The sequence below is a fragment of the Anolis sagrei genome, chromosome 3 (genome assembly GCF_037176765.1).
Source record: "Anolis sagrei isolate rAnoSag1 chromosome 3, rAnoSag1.mat, whole genome shotgun sequence".
NCBI lineage: Eukaryota > Metazoa > Chordata > Lepidosauria > Squamata > Dactyloidae > Anolis > Anolis sagrei.
The window spans coordinates 158638920-158658972 of NC_090023.1; the positions used below are offsets into that span (position 1 = coordinate 158638920).

At 39.5% G+C, this 20053-nt stretch overlaps 1 protein-coding gene across 2 annotated transcripts in view; it reads left to right on the plus strand.

Moving 5' to 3' along the window:
• Positions 1–20053, plus strand: part of CDHR1 (cadherin related family member 1) — a 97450-nt gene that overhangs the window by 8978 nt on the left and 68419 nt on the right. For both annotated transcript variants that reach the window (XM_060769006.2, XM_060769005.2), the window contains exons 3-6: positions 9543–9688; positions 12131–12181; positions 15198–15287; positions 16388–16474. In XM_060769006.2, coding sequence (XP_060624989.2) covers positions 9543–9688; positions 12131–12181; positions 15198–15287; positions 16388–16474 — 374 coding nt within the window. The remainder of the gene's footprint in view (positions 1–9542; positions 9689–12130; positions 12182–15197; positions 15288–16387; positions 16475–20053) is intronic.

Sequence of the window (20053 nt, forward strand, 5' to 3'; positions counted from 1 at the left end):
CTTGTGACAAGCACGATGGAAAGCCACATGCAGGAAATGCATTTCATATGTGTTTTCATGAACACATCTATACAAATCTCCCTTCTTCTCTCAGACACGGAGGTTATTCTTCAGTAATGTCATTCTTGAAAGAAGAAACAAGAAATTTTAGGAATTTATCCTTCCTACAAGAAAAGCTTTCAAAAACTGCACTACAGGGTTTATTCTGTACAAAATTTGTACATGGGTATTTTTGTGCAGAAAACAACACCAAATTCTTTTACACAGAGAACACCATGAAAACAAATATGCTTCCATGCATAAAATGCTGTTCTCAGCATGCACAATGCATGCTACTTTTTTGCAGAATAAGTGTCAAATTATGAATAGTCTCATAATTACTTGTCCAGCTTACTTGTCTGAACGCATCTCCCCCTACATCCCACCTCAAAGCTTACGATCTTCCGGGGAGGCCCTGCTCTTGATCCTGCCTCTGTCACAAATGTGCTTGGTGGAGATGACAGGCAGGGCCTTCTTGGCGGTGACCCCCACCTGTGGAACTCGCTCCCCAGAGAAATTAGGTCAAGTGCTTCCTTCCTGTCCTTCAGGAAAAAGTTGAAATTGTGGCTATGGGACCAGGTATCTATTTATTTATTTATTTATTTATTTACAGCTTTTATATTCCGCCCTTCTCACCCTGCAGGGGACTCAGGGCGGATTACAGTGTACACATATATGGCAAACATTCAATGCCAATTTTGACATACAACATATACAGACATAGACAGAGGCTATTTAACTTTTTCTGGCCGCTAGTGTCCATCTGCAACACTGATGAAGTACTTCCGCATTCCCGCATGCTTTGCTGAAGACTTTATGGCCTCATAAATTAGTTAATTTAGCCTCCCCACACTTTAAGGTGGTACCTAATTTTCCTAATTGACAGATGCAACTGTCTTTCGGGTTGCAAAGGTTGACAACGGGCTACACAATTGGTTTCAAACCCACTCCAACCCGGGCTGGCTTCAAACTCATGACCTTTTGGTCAGAGTGATCTTAATGCAGCTGACACTCAGCCAGCTGCACCACATTTGGATAGAAGGATAGAAGAATGATGACAATGCTATGGTAAATGGACCATGGGCAGGCTTCAGATCAAGTTGTTTATTGTAGAACTCAGATTTAGACTTGGCCAACTAATTGAATTTGCACTATTTTAAATGGTTTTTAATTTATATTAATATTTTATCTATTGTGTAATCACTGTTTTATCTGTATGTATATGGGAGGCATCAAATTGTTGTCAGCTGTAAGCCGTCCTGAGTCCCCCTTCGGGGATAGAGATACAAATATCTGAAATAAAATAAAATAAATCAGCTCAAGTTTGTCTTGGAAAAGTTTTCCCAACTCAAGAAATCTGTTTTTAACATTTTAAAAAGAAAATCCAAATGTTCTTGCAGTACCTACATACTCTCCACTCACTCTTTCACACAAAGAAAGAGTCAGTAAACCTGCAACCTTTTTGGCTGAGAAAGATGACGAGTGATGTAAGCCTTTAGGAACTGTCAGTACAAGATGATGGTAGCATCCTGAAGTGATGATTTAATCTGGTCTTCACTCTTCCTTCATTTCCTTGGCAGGGTTAGTGATATGTAGGCAAATATATAAGGACTAGTTTTTCTCCCCTTTATATAGAGCAAAAAAAATCATCTATATATGCCAATGTATATGTGTAGATGCATGTTTGGATAGAATTACTATAATTCCAGGAGAACAACATTGCATCTCACATAGTGCAGAAGACTGTATCCAGGTGAAATAAAGCTATGACCAACAGGCTTCAATATCTATTTAGTCAGTTGGTAGTCAGAGGCAGCTCGTCCATTACGCGAAGTAAGCGGTCGCAGAACACTTTTTTTGCCAGGGGTGCAGAGGCGCCTCTGTAAATGCCCCTCGACCGCCACTTGAGGAGCACCCCCTCAGCTCACAACAGCCCTAGCAGTCCAGGGGGAGCCTCGGCTTTCTTGCCTCACTGCCGGGCGATCCTTTTCCCAAAGGGGCCGGGCCCTTGAGCCTCGCCTAGCCCCTCTCGTTCCTGCTCCACCCGGCCACCAGGTGCACAAGCAGAGCCTGCGCTCAATCGTTCTCCTCATTTGATCCTTTCCCCATGACCGGCTCCCTTTCCCGATCCCCCGGCTCTCCACCCACCTCCTCTCCTCTCCCCAATCTGTGGGTGGGCCAAGGGGCGGAGCCACCGCGCCTGGCCCGCTTTGGGTCTGGAGGCGTGTCTGAAGACCCCAGCGTACGCACCAAAAGCCGCCTCTTCTCCTGACTTTCTCTTCAGCCATTGGGACCGAGAGAGAGAGAGAGAGCCCCTCTGGCTGGAGGTATCTCCCACCTCTGCTCCCTCCTTTGTTTTTGCGCCTACCTTCAGGAAAGGTGGGCATTTCCACCTCTGTCTCTTTCTCTCTCTCTCTCGGTCCCAATGGCTAAGGAGAAAGTCAGGAGAAGAGGTGATTTTTGGTGCACACGCCGGGGTCTTCAGGCACGCCTCCGGACCCAAAGCGGGCCAGGTAAGGGAGCAAATGCAGCAAGTGTAGTTACTGGGATGTATAGTTCACCTACAATCAAAGAGCATTCTGAACTCCACCAATGATGGAATTGAACCAAATATGGCACACAGAACTCCCACGACAAACAGAAAATATATATCAATGATTGGTTGGGGAGGGGGGGCTGCCAAAATACTGTTTGCTTACCGTTGAAATTTACCTAGGGCCGCCTCTGTTGGTAGTCTAAGTGGGCACCTGAAAACTCCTGCTCTTTTCATGTTTTCTCTGCATTAGAGCATGGACTGGAACAGAACCTATTTAAATAAAATATCTCATTAACTCAAGCATGACCACAGATGACATCTGTTGCTTCAAAGCAATGCTTCTAACTGAGTCCATTTGCCCTCACAATTACCTACAGGCCAAGTTTAGGGTCTGCTGTCCTGCCTCTTCCCAGTTTTTGAGGGCATTGGGACCGAACAGAGGGAATTCGGCAGGGACCTTTGTGGACTGAATAGGGAGAAGTGGTATCAAAACAGGCACATGGATCACCAGTTCCTAATCTCTGTTGTAAAGGTTATAACAGCATAACATGTGTGAAATGTTTCAGTGCTTTTATGGCATTCTAGCTGGTTTTATGAAAAGTATTATCCAGATGATGACTATGAGTATTTCTGTTTGTATGTGTCTTTAATCACCTATCAACATGTGATGGTCCAATATTTTTTTTTTGGGGGGGGGGGGGTTTCCTTGGGCTAGGGATATTCAGAGGTTTTTTGCCAGTATCTTCCACTGAACTATATCCTACAATATGTGGCATTTGTTAGTGGCCATACATTCAAGTAATAACAAGTGCTGACCCTTTTTGGTTTCTGAGATGTTGCTGGCAGCTTTGGGATATATAAGCCGCAACATGCTTTCAAGATCTATTGAAATCCCATGGCATATTGTCTTGGTTTTCAGCAACTTGCTACCAAAACATAGGCAAATTGCTCTTTAGATTTCCACCAGTTTGCATCTGAACTGCAGCGTAGACTTTTCCAGAATCTCTCTTCTTGTACCTCAGCTTCTGTTGGCATACAGAACAGAGAAGTTAACAAGCATAGTGTTTGAGGTTTCCTTGATATCGGGGTCTGAAACAAAGGCTGGATTGAGTCACCTGCCCCACTGACAATTTCTCCCTTTGTTCTGCTCCCTACCTTCCTTCTCATGCAAGCATAAATTCTACCTTTTGTTTATCCACCCAACATTTATTATCCCCATTAAATTTCTGATAAATTGGTTCTTTAGTTGGCTAGATGCCGGGATGAAGTTTCAGAACAATCGGAACCTTACTAATGGCCACAGGGGAAGAGATTGCTGTATTTGCTTTTGTTTGTATTTGGTTGTGCCCATAAAGATAAGACTTTCTTTTAACTCACTTTTGCTTTCAGTAAGAGGAGGCAGGGGTGCCAAAGATAGATTTTTAATTGGTGTTAATTCTGTGCTGGGAAGTGTTCCCAGGGTGTTAATGGTATGGAGAGTTGGTGCTAAGAAAGGTGTAAAAAATATCACTTAGTCATGAGCCTGAGCTGAAAAGAGTAGTCATAAAACCCTCCAGTTATAATTCTTTATTAACATTTTAACAGCCACACAACTAGTGAAGCATCTGTAGATATTTGCAACATCAGTTTGGTAGGAAAACCACAGGAATGATCAGTGGATTTGTTCCATTTTTGGATAATATCCCTGATCTCCAAAAAGCCACGAAGATAAATATTTCATGCTTTCCTTGGTTATTGGTCATTTCTTTTTTAGCTGCCCAAGACTCTCTTGCATTTGGTATTTCTTTTCCATGAAAGAATCAATAGAATGAGCACATAAAATACCAGACTTTGCTTTATATGTGCAAAAGGGAGGGTGAGGGATGTAGCCATTGAGGAATGATTCCTCTGTAAGACGTACCCATAACCTTTCCTAATTTCTGTCTTAAAATCTGGGGAGCACCGGCATTGTCATGGAGATACTCTGGTGTCTTTGAAAGACCAGACCAGAATCCATGCCATGAGCTCAACCCAAGTGGAAGAATGTAAACTATCTGAAGGCTGGAGGCCTAGCATGGGGAAAAAACTGATAAAGCGAATCTAGCTGAGAAGAAACTGGTAATTGTCAGTCAGCTCAAATTGGAACTAGGGCTACCAAAAGGGTTCTCAGGAACTGCGGGGTGGGGTTCAGGGTGGTATTGGATTAAGCATTTGCCTGAGTGTTCTTCAGTCATAGGACTCCACAGTTACCTACAGACCCACCACCAGTACACCAAGCTTGGAAGACAATCCTACTCGGACAACACAATGACTTTGCATTTGTGGCACAGGGGAAATAGAAGACCTAACATACTATTTGCTACGTTGCCCCTTGTACAATGACCCTAGGAAAAATCTCCTAGGATCACTCTCACAATCGCAGCCCAAAAGATCAGAGCCAAAGTAGCAAAATCCATACTGAGGGTCAGAAATGGAAACAGTTTGGAATGACACAAAGCAGACACTGTTATTGTCATGTTTCTGCTTTCATAATTTTAAAGAACTTGTTTTAGTTTTAATTCTTGTTACGTTTTAAGGTTTATATTGGAAAGTGTTTATAAAGTTAGTGTATTACTGATGTCATGGCCTATGGCTAGTACAATAAACAATTCATACTTCATACTTGGACAACAAGGATTGCCTAAGTATATCCCAGTTTAAAGCAGAATATATAACAATAATCAATTGAAAAAAGAGGATAAAGAAGCGATAACAAATTTATTAACAACAGCAAGACTGCTTATAGCAAGGAGTTGGAAAAAAGAAATAAATATACAAATAGAGGAGTGGCGTAAAGAAGTATGGAAACTGGCAATAAATGATAAGCTGACATGTATATTAAAAGTTAAAAGAGGTATATGGAAACAAAGTGATTTTGATGATGTATGGAGAAAATTTATTGTAAAAGGATTTAAAAAATAAAGAAGGAAAGTTACTGACACAAGAAGAATTGAGATTTTGGACAGACGACAAGTAAAAGTTGTGGCTTGAGAGGGGGGGAGGGGAGCACAGCGGTGAGGAATAGAAAATATGTTTAAGCAGAATAATAATACTAGATGTCAAAGTATGTTAGGCGTATTGAATAATATGTAACTGCTGTAAAACAAATGTATAATGCGCTCTACGTAGGGCTGCCCTTGAAAACGGCTCGGAAATTTCAACTGGTCCAATGGGCAGCAGCCAGGATGTTAACCGGGGCTCATTACAGAGAGAGGTCATCCCTCCTGTTTAAGGAGCTCCACTGGCTGCCGTTTATTTTCCGAGCCCAATTTAAGGTGCAGGTGCTTTCCTACAAAACCCTGAACGGTTTGGGACCACCCTACCTGCGTGACCGTATCGCCGTCTACGAACCCACACGCTCACTTCGGTCATCTGGAGAGGCCCTGCTCGTGATCCCGCCTGCATCGCAAGCGCGCTTGATGGGGACGCGAGACAGGGCCTTTTCTGTGGTGCCCCCGACTTTCTGTGGTGGCCCCCCGACTTTGGAACGCCCTCCCAAAAGATCTCAGACAGGCCCCTACATTGGCAGTCTTCAGAAAGAATTTGAAAACCTGGCTGTTCTGATGTGCCTTTTCAGATTAGGAATCTCCAGCACCAAGTCCTAGAAGCACTTTAGTAGAACCAAGATCACTGCACACTGCACACTACACTTATTTTATAATCCTACATTCCTCCCGCCACATCAGCACTTTTAATCCTGTACCCCTACTCTGGCCGGCCCAGTTTTAATAGTGTCTTGTTGTATTGTTACTGTTATTGTTTTCTGCTTAACTGTTTTTAATTTGCTTTAGGTATTGTATTGTTGTATTGTGTTTTGGGGCTTCGGCCTGTGTAAGCCGCATCTAATCCTTCGGGAGATGCTAGCGGGATACAAATAAAGTAATAATAATAATAATAATAATAATAATAATAATAATAATAATAACTATGATAAAATAATAAAAATATTTTAAAAAATAAAGCAGATAATATGGGATTTTACTCAGCTGTGTGGAAGGGGCCTTAGTTTGTTTTATATACTGGTATTTGATATTTCTTTTGTCCCAGTCTATTTTCTGACAATTCCTGGAACATTTTATTTCTATCTTCATATGGGTTTCTTTTTAGTTCTAAGAACAAAAAATAATCTGCTTTTCTTCTCCTTTTTAATTTTTCCCCTATAGAGTTGGAGTGTAATAGTATGTCAGTGCATCAGTAAGATTACACTTTGACACTCTAATATTATAACCCTGAAACATTTTTAAAAGAATTTTGTCCTTTGAACCAGGATGACTCTGCTCCCATTAAAAAAAAAACAAATTCAGAAGAGCAGAGCCCTGGTGCAGAAATAAGAAGTTGCTATAACCAATCCAAAAAATAGAATGAGTGGATATAGAGGTAAAAATAATATGCAAAATCTAGGAGCTGTAATAAAACATTTTTCTTTATTGAAGTATTATCTCTAGATTGTTCTGTAAGAGCCCGTAGCTTAGGAAGCCTATATAAATCCTTTCTTGAAACCCACTTTTACAGAGGCATCTCAAGTAAATCCTCACCTCCTCCTAACCTCCTAACAGGCAGAAGCACAGCATTAAGGTTAATTGACTGATTACTACCTCCATACAAATATAGTACTACTTCCAGAATGTCAGAGTAGTAAGTTCCACATAATTGTGGTTATGATTACATTGTAATAAAATTATGACTACACTACAATGACAACGTGATAAGGAAAATTCACTTTTTTTAGAATGTAAGTGTTATTTGAAGTTACTTTCATCATTGCAGAAGTGTGACCGCACTAACTGAATGTCACATGTTTCATGTACTGATTCTTGATCTCTATTAGGTTGTCTTTGTTTACTTGACAATGAGTTAGGAAAAAAGAATGTCTAGCACTTTGTAGCATTCCTACAAGCTATAGAATAATAATTACGATTAATTTAGGGGGGGGGATTAGGAAAGTAAACTGTCACTTTTAGAAATTGTAATTAAGAATAGAAGAAGAAGAAGAAGAAGAAGAAGAAGAAGAAGAAGAAGAAGAAGAAGAAGAAGAGAAGTACAAGGGGTAGTTTTAAGTAAGGTCTGTTGTGTTGTAGACACTAGTAGTTCACGAGCGAGTCGTGTACCATGTAGCGCATGCCTCGGGAACAACTGTGCTCAGTTTCCGCTCCTTAGCTAACCTGTACGGTTCTGTTCTGTGCTTTAAAAATGTTTAAGACTATCAACTCACCCTCCGCATGTGAGGTTCACTCGCTTCAACTGAAGCCACCAAATTGTCTGTAATCAAAGAAGGGTGACCGGAGTGGTCCTCATCATGGACGTTGTCATGGCCATTTTTGAATTGTCGTACCCACGTACGCATTTCGCTTTCGTATCATTGTACACTTCACAAATCTGTCAATGAATTTCTGCAGCAGGCAGGTTCCTTGCTGACAAAAACCGTATCACTGAGCGAACCTCACATGCGGAGGGTGAGTTGATAGTCTTGCTTTTAAAATGATAGACATTTTTAAAGCACAGAACAGAACCGTACAGGTTAGCTACAGAGCGGAAACTGAGCACAGTTGTTCCCGAGGCATGCTGGTACATGACGCACGTGCTCATTGTGGTATGCGTGCGAACTACTAGTGTCTACAACAAAACGGACTTTACTTAAAAAATACCCCTCATAGTAGTAGTTTAGTTTTCTACCCCGCCTCTATCTCCCCGAAGGGACTCAGGGCAGCTTACATGGGGCCAATCCCAAGGCAGAATACAATTAAAAACAAAATAATAACAATTAAGGTAGCATAAAACAGCATAACAATAATAGCAAGCATCAACAATAACTGCAGACTAATTTTGGAGGGGGGGGGGAGAGGACCACTATGTGAGCTGGCTAAAGGATAAGATGGTTCAATAAGGTGGATAGCAGCGTATAATAGCATAGGAAATATCATAAAAACAGAGCAAATTAACAGGAACAGAATCAATTCAGTTAATGTAATATAGGAAATCAGATTAAGAATTTAATCATAGAATTTTTGGGGGGGGGTTAATTTAAAAAGGAACTTTTCAAGCTCTGCTTGAAATATGTACAATGCCTATAATAGACGCATTTACATGTTAAAAATATACTATTATAAGTAAGGCTTGATTCTTTTCTTTTTAAAATGATATTGCTATTATAAAATAATATTGACATTTAACATGATTTTTTTTTAGTATTGTATTATAGTGCTAAATAGAAGGTTAACGGAAAGATGAGAGAAAAGGGGGAGGGAAAGGGGAAGAGAGAGAAAAAGGGAAGGAAGAAAAAAACCAAAAAAAACAACAACCATAACAACAACGACAATAGTAAACCTCCACCTCTCTGTAGCATGGCCTTTATAGTTACTTTTAAAACAACTCTTCTAGTTTAGTTCTTGTGGGTTTTTTCGGGCTATATGGCCATGTTCTAGAGGCATTTCTCCTGACGTTTCGCCTGCCTCTAGAACATGGCCATATAGCCCGAAAAAACCCCCAAGAACTGAGTGATTCCAGCCATGAAGGCCTTCGACAATACATTGAACATCTTCTAGTTTATTCTTTTTCTAATTTGCAAGCATCAGTAGTTTCACATTTCTTTCCTTTTTTTATTTCTGTTCTTCATTTCTTTCTCGTTCTCTTTTTTATTTTATTTTCGTTTTTCCTATCTTCATCCTTTCTCGTTCTTTTTTTCTCTTTTTTCCCCTCGTCACTAAACTTTTCTTTATTCTTTACTCTCATTTTCCATACTATTTGCTTTATCTTTATAACTTATTATTAATCGTAGTCCTCTTACTGTTTGGTGGTATCATAGTAGCATCTTTATCTTATTTTCCTTCGGCCATTCTTTAACGGGATTCCAGATTGTTACTTTAACGGGTATATTTCGTAAGGATGATTTTTTATTGATGAAATCTCCTAGAACTATTTATAAGTCATTTTCCAAATCTCTTCCTTCCAGGTACTCATGTATATACTCTAAATGGAACTGATCCAGAAGGAGATCCTGTAACATATGGCATGGCGTTTGAAGCTGGGTCAAGAAATTACTTTGCCATCAATGCATATTATGGAAATGTTACGCTCATCGAGGAGCTGGACCGAGAGGTATAATGCAAAACAGCAAAGCCTAGCTATGCCTCAACACCCAATTTTGGTTTTTAATATGCTAGCTGTTGATGGTCTAGTTTTACTGAGATGATAAATTCATATTTGGGTTATATTGCTTCTAGGAGGAAGTCTTGTCATGAATACTTTTTAAACATTAAAAAGGTTATTTGATTCCATTTCCAGTGAAACAGAGAATATCACCGAGCAATACAGAGTAAGATGTAGACCCCCGCAGACTATATAGCTATTTTGGGTACACAACCAAAGGAGTTATTACATTTTACTCAGCATTCACACACATATAAACATTCATTCATTCATCATGCATACATTACTATCTTTTTTTTCTGTCCTGGAGAAGAAAACCGCACGTAGGCTGGATTGCTTTTTCCTGCAGATCTGTCATTCTGCAAATATACCATTTCTCTCTGTCCCTTGGAGAAAGTGACAGGTGAACAGACTCTGTTCCACTGCAGATCTGACACAATTTTGGAAAATAAATTGATCTCTTATATAGCAATTTTCCTGATGATGTTCCAAATTGTTGTAAATGACTGACAGGTTGTTTTGCCAGCTAAAACGTGCTGACTCCATCAGTTCCAGACAGATGTTAATTTTCCTTTTTAACTAAGGAGCATTGTTTGACTTCCTTAACTTAAAAATGTCATTGTCTATGGTAATGTAAACATGTTGTTTTCCACCACAGAGTTAATAATTTGTCTCTGGTCATGTCAGCAGTTTTGCAGTTTTACCCTCATCCGCTTTTTGCAGTTTTCTATAATTTATTCTTATTAGGATGGTATATAGACCTCAACCATACACCTTCATAGAATTTCATTCAAACCACACATCATATTTATCACAGTCTTGTGTGATCAATACACTATCAAGAAACAGCTTCTACATAGAAAAAGAGAGAGCTGTCAAATCTAGAAATCCTCTCCTGACATTAGTATGTTCAGTAGTTTTAAATGTATTTGCATTTGTGATTTCTCCACTTTTTGTCTTAAATGGTATAGCCAGAGATAGGTTTATTACATGCACTGGAAATTTTTCAGTTAGTTGTAAGATTATATTACTCATCCATTGGAGTAGACAAAATGTATTTATGGCAACATTTTAGGTAAGTGGACTATCAGTATGATGAATGCTTATTATTTTAAATAATTGTTATTTTAATATTTATTGCAGTACAATTTGATTTGCTGGTTAATTTCATGCTTATTACTTACTTCCTAAAATTCACATCCAAGTGTACCTCAGGTACAAAGTAGATGTTTTCCTGAGCAAGACCTTTTAACATAAAATTTAGTACCGGAGACAGAAATAACATTGAATTAACAAAAAGAAGAGCAAATTAACTTGTTTCAGAAAATTGTTTATTCAAAACTAATGATGTTTATGTGAAATAAAACAACCAGGTCAGATAAGCCTTGCATAAGTAAGGAAAAAGATTCTGAGCCTTTCAAAGTTCATCCAAATTTTGATTTTCCTCTTTCTTTTACCAACTTCCTTTTTTCTGTTGATGACCAAACTTACAGTTACATACTTTTCAAAAATATGCTAGTAAGTTTTGCTGTTCACACATGATCAATAAGGGATTCTGGAAGCATTTCTAATTTACCTTGACCATCGCTGGTAAGCATGCAAAGTAAGGGCAGAATCAGCCAGAAGACAATTCCTCTTTTCCTCAGCTGAAGAGTTATTGTGTTCAATGTATTGTCGAAGGCTTTCATGGCCGGAATCACTAGGTTCTTGTGGGTTTTTTTCGGGCTATAGGGTCATGTTCTAGAGGCATTTCTCCTGACGTTTCTGAGGATGCTTGCCATAGATGCAGGCAAAACGTCAGGAGAAATGCCTCTAGAACATGGCCCTATAGCCCGAAAAAACCCACAAGAACCTAGTTATTGTGTTGTTTACCTCAAAGATGCTGGTGCAACCCAATTCCAAAAGTTCTTCAGCCTTCTTTCATTATTCTCCAAATGTTGGTGCTGAACCTTTCCAACTAGATAGGGGATGATGAGGAAATTGGGAGATTGGCAAGCATAAAAAGACTTTGTGGAAAAGAGTTTTTTAAATGAGACTTTGCTAATTGATGTATTTATTTACATATGTCAGTGCAAAAAAAAAAAAGACAAGTATTTCCCCTCAAATCTATCAATGCAGGTAGTTTGAATAGACAGGTCCAGTGCATGTTTGAACAGAAATACCATCCTGTCAAATAAGAACTAAATAAGACTTATTTCTGTAGCTTTCTGTAGGCTTGTGTTGTTTAATGTTTCCTGGAAGTTTTCTTCTGGCAAAATGATATACTTATGTAACCAAAGCAATAAAAACCAAGCAAAAGTTGCATAACCAGATTAGTTTTGTAACCGGAAAACTGTGAGGTCTATAGTTCAACAACTATTCTACAACTAATTCTTTGATTTCCATTTTTAGAGAGAAGATGAGATTGAAGTTGTTGTCAGCATTTCAGATGGCTTAAGTACAGTAAGTGTTACCATACAAAAGGGACACTCCTGTTATTGTCAATTGATGATCTACATCAGCGATTCCCAAAGTATGCTCCGTGGAGCCTTTGAAGCTCCACAAAGTATTCCGAGGGCCTCTGCAGTTCCCTCCTTCCCCTCTCCTTCCAAGCTTTCCCCCTCTTTTCTGCTCCTCCCCATTCCCATGCCTCGCACGCTCCTGAAAGCATTTTTCCCTACCTTTTTCCCCCACTCAGACACTTTTCCCCTCACCTTCTTTGCTTCCAAAACCCTATTTTGCACCCACCACTTAGGGGGTTCTTTGATTGTGCTTTTCGTGCATGGCTGAAGGGAGTTGAATTGCATGATCCCTGGGATCTTCCACTGAAATACTGCTAAGTTTATGTTGGTCAGAAAGTTTGTCCATGCCTGTTATATATACATTATCTATATAAATTAAAAAATGTAATGTTCGTTTGTGGGATTAACATAACTAAAAAAACACTGGGTGAATTGACACGAAATTTGGACACTATACCCCTAACAGACCAATGAGACACCATCACTCATTTAAAAAAACCTCAAAATAGCAGAAACGACTTAAAAACCCCAAAAAGCTCATTGACGAAAAGCTAAATGATGACATAGAAAAAGGAAAGGAAGAGGGAGGGAAGGAAGGAGAGAGAGAGAGAGAGAGAGAGAGAGAGAGAGAGAAGGAAAGAGCAAAGGAAGGAATGAATTGCTGCTCCAACACCCTTCGACATATCCAATATGTATGTGAAACAAGGGGTGCATCTACACTGTGGAATTAATGCAGTTTGACCCCACTTTAGTTTCCATGATTGAATTCTGTGGAATCATGGGAGTTGTCATTTTACAAGAGCTTTGGCCTTTTCTGCCAAACAGTGCTAGTGACTCACCAAACTATAACTCCCAAGATCCCAAAGCATTGAACTGTAGGAAATCAAGTGCTGCCAAACTGCATGCATTCCACAGTGTAAATGCACCATAGACAATGGATCTATCAGTATCCATGAACCATGATAGATCAATAGTACTTCCACATACAATCAGCTTGTGGACAAACAATTGAGGAGGTGCCTTCTTGCAATTTTCTATTTGCACCTAGTTAGCTACTTTTGGAAGTAGGATGTTGGCCGAGAAGTTGAAAACATTAGTATTTTGGAGAACAATACAGCACCAGAAACACCCGACTGACATGGAGAGTGGCCATTTTTGAGAGTTTCTGAGAGTATATTCAAAATAAACAAAGCAAACAAGCAAAATATCAAAACAAGCAAGCAAGCAAGCAAACAAAAAACACTTTCCCTAGCTCTACTCTAAATTAGAGCCAGTGGGATTCCTCCTTATCAAAGTTTAAACAGACTTTAAATACCAAGAGAGAACAGCCCATTGGTTTAATCTTCATAAGTAAAAAGAATTCTACTTTATCCTGAGTCTAATGCACCATCGAATCTAATGTCCACCGCAATTTTCAAAACTCTGAAACCAAAAAAAAGTATTTAACAGTATTTTATGATGGTTTTACTTGTTGAGGCATTAAGTGTTGCCAACTGTGAACCGCCCCGAGTCGCCTTCGGACTTAGAAGGGCAGTATACAAATATGATAAATAAATAAATCAATAAATACTTGCTACCAAATGTAATGCTCAGCAGCAAAGTGTATTCTTTGTAATTTGACCCAAAAAGGTATACATCACAGTTACTGAATGCTTAGAATTCCCTTTTGACAAACAAAAATGTTAAAACACCAGAGCTTCCAGCAATGGGAAAGAAAATCTTTGGGTACATCTATGTGTAGAATGAGTCCACTTTAACTGCCCTGGCTCAGTGCTATGGAATCATGGATGTTGTAGCTTTAAAAGGTCTTGAGCCTTATTTGCGAAGGAATGCTGATGCCTCACCAATCTACAGATCCCAGAATTGCATAGCATTGGGCCATGACAATTAAATTACAGATGGCATATCTCAAATAGGAGCTCCAGGTGTTCTTGAAGCTGCTTTCCCTTTTGATTTGGCTCACACTAAGATTACTATACAGCGCGAATCTAAAGCACATCCTAATTTGGGGAAGGTAATTTAGCCAAAAAAAGGTGAGCACTATATTTGAGAAGATAGGATGTTAGTCTGTGGCTAGTGTGGGAACGAGGGACAGGGCCTTCTCTGTGGTAGCCCACCGACTCTGGAACTCTCTCCCCAAGGACATAAGACAAGCCCCAACGTTGGCAGTCTTTAGGAAGAGCTTGAAGATGTGGCTGTTCCAGTGTGCCTTTCCAGAATAGGAAACTCCTAGCATCATGTCCCAAATGCACTTTATTAGAGATTTAAGATTGTCTGCACACCGCACCTACCTCTAAAAAACCTATACATTTTACCTCTCATGTCCAGCACTTTTTAAATTTTATTCATTACATTTGGCTCAGTCTTAGTTTTAAATGCGCCGTGGTATTATTGTTTTAATGTTTATTGTTATTGTTTTAATGTTTATTGTTTTGTTTTATGGGTTTATTGTTGTATTTGTTATGCTGTTGTTTTATTGAGGGCCTTGGCCTTTTGTAAGCCGCACTGAGTCCTCCGGGAGATGTTAGCGGGGTATAAATAAAGTTAATAAATAATAAATAATAAATAATAGTCAAATGGACAATGACTTATATCTCCTCTCTCCATTCTATTAGATAGGGTTCTTTTCTAGCCACATTTGCAGATGGTAGGAATTATTTTCTAAAGTGGCTATATTTTTTACTTAAAGCAAGTGATAAAATAAGAAAATGTACTATAAATAGGCATTTTCTGGCCTGTTTCTTGTCGCATTTAATTTTCTTGGAACAGAGTAGTTCAGAAGAGTGATTGGGGTCACTACCCTGCTAACCGGCTTTCTGCAATATTTTCCATTTTTATGGTTTTCAAAATGATTGTCATTAAGTTATGACAGATGAAACCTAAGGATGCATGGAAATGATCACTTCTGGCTGTTAATTCACTTTACTCAGTTAAAATTTCATTATATTCAATTACAGGTGGCTGAAAAGGTCCGAATACTAGTGACGGATGCTAATGATGAGAGCCCAGAATTTATCAACACACCATATATAGTCCAAGTTCCAGAGGTTGGTGAAGTTTATTCATTCTCTCTAATAACTCTAATTGGGAAGCAGACTTGGCATGATGAACTAGGACCAGCTTTGACCTGTACAAGGTTGCCCACTCATCACAGAAAGTTGCTTCCGTGAGGCACTTTAAGTCCAGACAACTCCATTAAAAATGTGGACTTCTGGTGATGTTCCAAATGGTGATATTCTAAGTGGCCTCACCATTAGAAGTGACACATTTCCAAGAAGCATAAGATTTCATGTTTGTCTCAAAACAAAATAAAGTGTAAAATTTTAAGGACTTTGGAAGAAGCTCCATGGATTTAGAAAGTGGCCACTCATCACTAAAGCTGGGGAACCTCCAGCAACCATAGTCTTTTGAGCTATGTTCATGGATAAAGATATTGCTTTGGATCTGCAAAGTCTGTCAAATCCTCCAGAAGTCAAAAGGTCCTATATAAATCAAGCTACAAAATCTGCATTTATCAATCCAATGGAACACAAAGATTTTGCTTGTATCATAATCTGCTGATGATAATATCTATGGAGACATTGCACATTCTGCAATTTGAGCAAAGTTTCATTACTATGCTTTTTTAAAGCAAAATTGTTGATTTATTTGGTTAACATACAGAACTGCTTGAGGGTCTGCGAGGCACTTTTCTGATGATCTTACAGAACTAACTTAAAAACTAGTGTTCTCTAAGGTCAACTTTTCCTAGATACTGTCAAAATCATTTCTGAAGGAGGTTAAAAAAACAGGAGTGTGCATTGATCACATGGAGAAAACATCTCAACATCCCTACTATCCTACAAATGCCATATTGGTCAAATTGTCTACCAGACTTTTCCTGACCTACTTCTGAGTATATTCTCAGTTATTCTGTGTTTCTTGTTGTCTTGGGAGGGGTATTTGCAATTCTGTAAATTTTATTATCTTTACACCACTCACGTCATGATGTTCCTCCTGTTTTCTCTATAACACACTTTTTCTCATTGTAGCATGTAGTCTTTTTTTTAATGTCACCTAATTGTTCTGTCTTCTCTCTTCTCCATTTTGCTCCATCAATCTTTGTCTTTTTCTTAGTTTTGACTATCTACTCTCTTTCCATTCACAGGACACTCCTTCAGGAAGCAGCATATTCAAGATTGAAGCAGTAGATAAAGACACAGGTTCAGGAGGAAGCATTACCTACTTCTTACAGGTAAACATGGACTAAACGGCCCAGAGTCAATAGAAAGACAAAAACACAAAGAAGAGGGTGGACACTTGAAAGTGGAGTGAGGGGTACTAAAATATCTAACCTATTTACTAGGCTTGTGCATGGATTCAATGTGGCCAGTTCCCTTCAGCTAACTGGCCTGTCTGGTTTGTTTCGGTGGCCATAATGGCAAGGGCTCAACCTCCATGTTTTTTTTGGGGGGGGGGGGGGGGTTGTGACAACAGAACAGTGGCTGTTGAAAACCGGCTGCCATCAGTTACAAGTGGAGTCCAGGAAGGAGGCAGCCTCTAGAAGGAAAAGCATGAGGGGGAAAGGCACAACTCCATGGCCTGCAAATCAAGAGAAAATAGAGGACTATTTAAAGGAAGCCCATGGTAGCATAGCTCCAGGTTGATCCCGCTTCCTTCCCTGGAAGGTGGGGAAACCTCCTAAAAATGCCTTGGAAACCTGCATGCTGCAGGGAGAGAGCGCTGCGCATGCCTGCAGCACCTATCTCCTCTCTATTAGAAACAGCTTTAACTAAGCATTAAACCCGGTCTCCTCTACAGACAGAAGGAAAAGGAATGCAGAAAGAGTGGTATCTTAACTCTGATGCTTTTAATCCAGGTCTTAATGAAGTTTATAAGGACAAACAATGCCTAAAATGATGGGAAGGGGTTTCTGGGAAGTCCCCCCATCCTATAATGGGCCCAATAGAAAATTGATCTTTCAGCTTCCCAGATCGAAAATGGATTCCTGACCTCTCAAATTCAGGAGGCTCATGAAAAATGGATTGGGACTCTCACCAGAAACTATCAAAACTAATAGCAGTTTACCCAGATTGCACATTCCTACTACTTACATGCACTAGAACCTCCATACCTCAGGGTATGAGTGCAATCAGGTATAGCATGAAATAAACATGTTCTCAAAAGATTTCCGTCTGTCTAGAACAGTGATTCCCAACCTTTTTTGGCCATGCTCCACCTAAGCATTTATTAGGCTTGTTTGACCCCCCCCCCCCACAAAAAAATGGGTCAAAACTCATTTTGGATGTAGGGGGTGCTGGTGGTTCAATTCTAAAGTCAATTCCAATTTTCACAGAAAAAAATGTTCAAAACTTTTTGAAACTTCTGAGACTTCCGAATCCTTCCTTAATGGTTTGAAAGTGTTATTTCCTGTTTCATTGGGTGGTCTTTACTTTGAAAGTAGTTGTTTTACTCCAGAAGCTGGGGGGGGGGGGGGGCAAAGGGAGGAAATTCATCCACTCTGCTTTAAAATGCTTCCCAGGCTCCAGGCAGAAGCGAGGGGAGAGGAGAGGAAGGAAATTCATCCACTCTGCTTTAAACCAGCTTCCCAGGCTTGAGCTGAGGCCAGGGACCAGAAGCGGGGAAAGGCTGAATCATTTCCGACTCACTTACTGCTTTGTAACAGAAATGGTGGGAAAAGCTTCAGAAGGGCAAAGGGATTTCTGGTTTCCTTACAAACTTAGAAATCGCTTCAAAAAGCAAATCTTTCCAAATTTATTCTGAATTACGAAGATTCCAACCGAACCTAACCATGCCTAGCATTTATAGCATTTTGATCCCCCCACTCATGACATATAACCCTTATTATTCAAAAAGTAAAATCTTGTTCAAATGAAGGAAGATTAAAAAGCAATTAATTTGGTCTAAACAAGCTTCCGAAGAACACTGCATCCATGAAAGAGAAAAATAAAAGAACAAAAAACGTTGAAGTACTGAGGAAGAAATAACTGAGAAATTCCCTGCTCAGGGAATTCCAGAGTTAGATTGACATCCTTTCTACTCTCTTTCCTTTTTTGTTTCAAGAGGCTGTAGAGGGATGATTGTTTGTCAGGATGGGACTTGTACAATGTGCTGAAATCTATATTAGTGATTTTTGTTTTGACGTTGTGGTTGTTGTGGTCAATGCTTTTACTGGTTTAAATATTTTATTAGTTTTTTATCATTTCACCGTTTATCATTTTTAACTTTTGTATTTTGTGAATTTTATTTTAATCTATTGTAAACTGGGGAAAAGGCAGGATTATTATTATTTTGATGAGGATTGAGGCTTTATGGATATTTGTACTCTGCTTTGTGTGTGTGTGTGTGTTTGTACTTACATTCATTGCTCATTTTACCTTTTATTCTGTTCACAAAGAAGAGTCCTTAAATTACAAGAAAGATCTTCATGTGTGCTTGTCATGTGCACAGCACTTGTTAACTCCTTATACCTAACTGATTATTTCTTTGAGACTACCAAGCTATTCTTTTGTGTCATTTCAAGTGCTTTTTACTGGGTGCATTTTCTTGCAAAGATAAAATTTCACTGCAAACAAAACCTTCTTGTTTCCTGGACTAATACAGCTTGCAATATAAAAATCTCACAGCTGAGTAACTTTGATTTCCACCCAACTAGAGAATTCATGTACACAAATTTATTTTGATGTTTCCTTGGATGCAGGAGATCTCACTAATCAGATAGCTGCTTTTCAAACCACAAATATTTAAATAGGATTAAATTCAATCCTACTTAACAGGAGAAAAAAAATGGAAGGAGAGAAGCTAGAAAAGCAATCACCCTTCTTTACTGGAAGAGATAAGCCCTTCTTCTTCTATATCAATCAGTCTTTCTTTCTCAGCCGATCCATACCTGGCATAAATAAATACCATTTTGTCCAAACTTGTGCCACCTTAGAATTCACCCAGGAAATGAGAAAACTCCAGCAAAGCTCCTAGGAGGGTGATTCCACCTAGCTTTCAACTGCAGTACTCTTTTGTTTTGTTCTTGTCTTCCTGGTCATGAAAGCTTTTGGTTTTATGGTGCCCATTTCTTCATTTTACAGTGAAAAATCTTTTAGGCCCGAGAGCAGTACGTGTGAAAAAGATCTTGGAGTCCTCATGGACAACAAGTTAAACATGAGCCAACAATGTGATGTGGCGGCAAAAAAAGCCAATGGGATTTTGGCCTGCATCAATAGGAGCATAGTGTCTAGATCTAGGGAAGTAATGCTACCCCTCTATTCCGCTTTGGTTAGACCACACCTGGAATATTGTGTCCAATTCTGGGCACCACAATTCAAGAGAGATATTGACAAGCTGGAATGTGTCCAGAGGAGAGCGACTAAAATGATAAAAGGTCTGGAGAACAAGCCCTATGAGGAGCGGCTTAAGGAGTTGGGCATGTTTAGCCTGAAGAAGAGAAGGCTGAGAGGGGATATGATAGCCATGTATAAATATGTGAGAGGAAGCCACAGGGAGGAGGGAGCAAGCTTGTTTTCTGCTTCCCTGGAGACTAGGACGCGGAACAATGGCTTCAAACTACAAGAGAGGAGATTCCATTTGAACATGAGAGCCATTCAGCAGTGGAACTCTCTGCCCCGGAGTGTGGTGGAGGCTCCTTCTTTGGAAGCTTTTAAACAGAGTCTGGATGGCCATCTGTCGGGGGTGATTTGAATGCAATATTCCTGCTTCTTGGCAGGGGGTTGGACTGGATGGCCCATGAGGTCTCTTCCAACTCTTTGATTCTATGATTCTATGAAATCAGGACCAATTGATTGAATGAGTACAATAAAAT